Source organism: Geotrypetes seraphini, chromosome 14 (assembly GCF_902459505.1).
Source record: "Geotrypetes seraphini chromosome 14, aGeoSer1.1, whole genome shotgun sequence".
In the NCBI taxonomy this organism is placed as follows: domain Eukaryota; kingdom Metazoa; phylum Chordata; class Amphibia; order Gymnophiona; family Dermophiidae; genus Geotrypetes; species Geotrypetes seraphini.
Window position 1 is genome coordinate 62,752,089 of NC_047097.1, and position 4,808 is coordinate 62,756,896.

Sequence of the window (4,808 nt, forward strand, 5' to 3'; positions counted from 1 at the left end):
CTGTGAAGAAATTACTACTGCTACTAACGATTTCTATAGTGCCGCTAGATGTACGTGGCTAGGGATACCAGATTTTCGGGAACGAAAATCCGGCCCCCATGGCCCCACCCCCAAGCCTGCCCTGTTCTGCCTGAGTCACGCCCCTATGGAGGCAGTTCTTTCAGTGGGCACCTATTAAGCACCACAATGCCCGCACCGTGAGATCCTACTCTATGATGGCATCCACACCAGCCAAAGACTTGGAGTACTCCTGTAAACACAGGAGGGGGTGCGTGCATCTGACAGCCACTCTAAGCTGGGTGGACGTCCTCTAGTGTTGAAAGCTTGGAACAAGCTGCCCGAATCCCTACAGTGGGCTCCGTCTCTGGCAGTTTTCAAGGCCCACCTCTTTGAGAGCACTTTCAACTACTAACTCCTCTCACCTTGGGTTCTGCTTCTCCAGCCCTATATGTCATGTCTGTCTTTTCAAGTTAGATTGTAAGCTCTTCCAAGCAGGGACCGTGTATAAATGTCAAAATGTACTGCACTGCATACGCCATTCAGCGCTATAGAAATGATAAATAGTAGTAGTAGCTGCATTGCTGTCAGTTGGGGGCAGTACTTCAATATTGTGTCTTCTATCACTAGGGAGAGGCAGGTTCTCTGGAGTCTATTGAAAATGTGATAGTGAAACAATGTCCTCTACTGGCAGGACTATAGGCAGAGGACTCGCGCTCAGCTGAGATCAGGGGTGTCAAAGTCCCTCCTTGAGGGCTGCAATCCAGTCGGGTTGTCAGGATTTCCCCAATGAATATGCATGGGAGCTATTAGCATACAATGAAAGCAGTGCATGCAACTAGATCTCGTGCATATTCATTGGAGAAATCCTGAAAACCCGACTGGATTGCGGCCCTCGAGGAGGAACTTTGACACCCCTGCTATAAGGCATGGCACCTAACTCTGCTGGTCCATAATTCAAACGAAGGCATGGCCACAAAGCTGTGCATGTAGCTATAGCATGTGGCTCCAGTGCAGGGTTAGCAACATAGTAGATGACGGCAGACAAAGACCCGAATTGTCCATCTAGTCTGCCCAACCTGATTCAATCTAAAAATTTGTTGGTTTATTTCGTTCTTCTTATCTATTTCTGGGCAAGAATCCAAAGCTCTGTCCGGTACGGTTATTAGATTCCAACGACTGAAGTCTCCGGCAAAGCTCACTCCAGCCTATCTACACCCTCCCAGCCATTGAAGCCCTCCCCAGCCCATCCTCCACCAAACGGCCATCTACAGACACAGACCGTGCAAGTCTGCCCAGTACTGGCCTTAGTTCTTTAATATTTACTATTGTTTTCTGATTCTAGATCCTCTGTGTTCATCCCATGCTTTTTTGATCTCCGTCACCGTTTTCATCTCCACCACCTCTCTCAGGAGCGCATTCCAGCGTTACCATATTTTTTCTCTGGGGAAACCCAATCACATGATCCTGCTGGAGTTCAGCGAGGCTTTCCAAAACCCGGACAAATGCCGGGTTTTGGAAAGTCCGTCCGAGAGTCTGGACAGTCCTCTAAAAAGAGGACATAACTTGGACGCCAGTATTTTCACCAGGCGTAAGTCTGGTGCTTAAGGTTAGACAGTGAATCAGCACTAACCATGACTGCACTATAGAATCACACTTAGAGGGAAATTCTATTAACAACGCCTAAACTTAGGCACCTGTGGGCACCCTACCGGGGCCTAAGTTAATTGGGAAATGCTGTTTGAAACAGCAATTAACATAAAATTTAAAGTGCCTACCAGCGCCTAAACAAAAGGCACCGGAATCACACCTCCAGAGGCACCTACCAACGCCTACTACCACTATGGGTATGGCTAACGCTGGAAGTGGCGTTAGGTGCCGTAAAACACCTACGTAGGCGTGATTTCAGTCAAAGACATGCGCCGGAAATGTAGGCCTTGAAAACTCTGGTCTGCATTTCTGGCGCCTGTCTTTCCTGGAGGCGCGACTCTCTATAAGGCGCCATCGTATGATATGTTTTTTCCTGGCGTCAAATTTTGAGCTGTGTTTATAGAATTCTCTCTTATGCCACTTACGTGAGCCCTTGCAGAATGGCAGGCAGTAGCCTTGCTGCCACTTACACGTGTAAATTGTATGCTCACCCACAAAAGTGCAAGAATATTCTATACACTTATATGCTCAAGTAGCACCTGGTGTTTAAAATTGCTTCAGTCGGTCAGTGTTGCATCTGTGTTTCTGCATATTGCTTGTTATCTCTACATCTGTTTTGAAATGTAAATAGAAATTGATTTTTACTCTTAAATTATGAATTTTAAAATAAAGGAATGTATATTGATTGGTAAAAGACTCCTGTAGGTATGACTGGACTCCTTCACTGCACCTATCTTCCCTGCCAGCGCCTCTCCCTTTTGCTCTGGATGCTTTTTCTCAGGTTGTGAATCTCTAGCTGCCAGTCTTTAGTGCTTTATGTCTGAATGTCATCTCTAGTGACAAAAGATATCAGAGTTTTTGTCAATTCTCTTCTCCATGCTCTGAAAATATCCATATCTTTCCCTCTTTACTGGATGAATATAATCTTGCTCTTCCCCTTCTCTGCGAGTGCCTTGGTTTTTCTGGATACATCTTATCACTGTTTCTTTTCCTCTCTCTGGCTTCTTTGCTATTGTGGGATGAGCAGAAGAAGATTATGATCATGATTTGCTGTGTTGTCGTCGTCGTCATCGTCGTCGCCTCCACAATTGGGGGCATTTTTGCCTGAAGTGGGTGCAATGAACTGGTGAGACTCTATCATGTGAAGGTAACTGAGGGGGGTGTTGGGTGTGGTTAAGAAATTAATTTAAATGTTACTTGAGGGCGTCAGGGATGGGAAAGAGGGCTTGTTGTATAAATATTATGGGGGAGTTGGGTAGAGAAGAGGGGCTTTCATTAGTCATTGCACAGGGACGTCAACTGTATGAGAAGGCCAGTCATGGAAATGGCAGCGTGGAGGATTAGCCAGGTGGTGACAGCAACAGAGAACCAAGGAAGCCAAGGTTCGGACCCTGCTTCTCCAACTAATGTTCCTTGTGATCTTGAAGTCATTTTGCCTTCCATCAACTAGAAAGCGTAAGGGTAGATATCAGCTGGTGGCAGTGAGTGGGATTTTGGTTGTTTGTTTTTAGCTGAAGCTGGTGCTACTCCCAGATATTCAATGCTAGGCCATCTCTGGGCATTGACATTGAATATACAGGTTTATGAGGCTGACTCTCTCTTACGTGATATTCAGCACCTAACCATCTTCAGGGATCTCAAAGTCCCTCCTTGAGGGCCGCAATCCAGTCGGGTTTTCAGGATTTCCCCAGTGAACATGCATTGAAAGCAGTGCATGCAAATAGATTTCATGCGTATTCATTGAGGACATCCTGAAAACCCGACTGGATTCCGGCCCTCGAGGAGGGACTTTGACACCCCTGCCTTAGAGATTCAAAAGGGGGGGGGCAAGATCAAATCAATTCCATTAAGTTTCACCTCACTTAGGGGCCCTATTACTATAGTTTAGCATGTGAAAAATGCTGTGCATCCTATGTTATATCTATGGGCTTTGTGACACTTAGCACACACTAAGCTTTGATAAAGGGACCCTTAATGAGTAATGACAATACATTTCTTTTTTGGATTCAATATTTTGTATTGGAAAAAAAATAGATGCAACATAGTTTTCTGAGCTGTTTTGGCTCATTGTTCTATCACAACAGTCCAATATTCTCAATATAGAATGTCTACATTGAACAGTTTCAACAACCCCCCCCCCCCCAGCCAGCAACCAGTTAGTTCTTCAAGCAGCTGGAAACCCCTCCTCGTCCTCCTCCCCTAGCCTATATTATCTTCCCCTCCTAACCATACCCTATATCTCTGTTAGTGTGTTTCTATGTGATTTGATTAACTGATACATTTTAAGACACAACTAATGTGTGGATTTCCAGGCTTAGGAAGCCATCAGCAGAATTAGCAGCAGGGTAATACTAAAAGCAAACTTAGAACTGGTGTTAACTTCGGTTTTCTATTTGTAGGACCTAAAATGTCCAGCACCGACCAAAACATTAGCCTCTTCTTCATAGTGCAAGATTTAAGAAGATACTATATCAATTCAAAAAAGCACGATTATCAACTGGCTAATCTTACTTGCTGCATGTGTCAACTTTCACGATCCATAAGAGAGAGATGGCCCCCAAAATATCCCGAGCAAACAGTCAAAATTCAGCCAAGTTGATATCCCAAATCCTTCCCATGCCATACAGTGGCATTAAATTTGAACTGGACATCCTGAATCACAATCGATTAAAGCGATTTCTCCAAGGCTGCAGACAGCGGGAGAGCCAGGAGTTTTACTACAGTTACTGGCCAGTGAAGCATTTTGTCTCTCATCCTTTCTGACTCGCTTTTCTCAATCAAATCACCTTGGAATTGTATTATATTTTTTTTATCAGGTACTTGAGCTAGATTGTGAGCCTTCAGGACAGATAGGGCAGTTTTTCTCAAGTACCTAATTTCATTTTAATTTGTAAGCTGCTTTGAACTACTGCATTAAGCGAGATATCAAATGTACAATAAACAATGGGAGCTTCACAATATGAACCCCATTACTACTACTTCTCACTTATATAGCGTTGAAAGGCGTACGCAGCGCTATACATTGTGACATTTAGAGATGGTCCCTGCTTGGAAGACCTTACAATGTAACTTGGACAGGGAAGAGATGACATAGAGGATTGGGGATGCAAAACCCAAGGTGAGAGGAGTTAGGAGTTGAAAGCACTCTCTCATCCACCATC

The 4,808-nt window shown here is 44.6% G+C and overlaps 1 protein-coding gene across 1 annotated transcript in view; it reads left to right on the forward strand.

Moving 5' to 3' along the window:
• Positions 1 to 4,384, forward strand: part of STX3 (syntaxin 3) — a 74,568-nt gene extending 70,184 nt beyond the window's left edge. Inside the window, exons 10-11 of the mRNA XM_033920939.1 lie at positions 2,675 to 2,773; positions 4,047 to 4,384. Coding sequence (XP_033776830.1) covers positions 2,675 to 2,755 — 81 coding nt within the window. The 3' untranslated portion in view covers positions 2,756 to 2,773; positions 4,047 to 4,384. The remainder of the gene's footprint in view (positions 1 to 2,674; positions 2,774 to 4,046) is intronic.
• Positions 4,385 to 4,808: the final 424 nt, after the last annotated feature.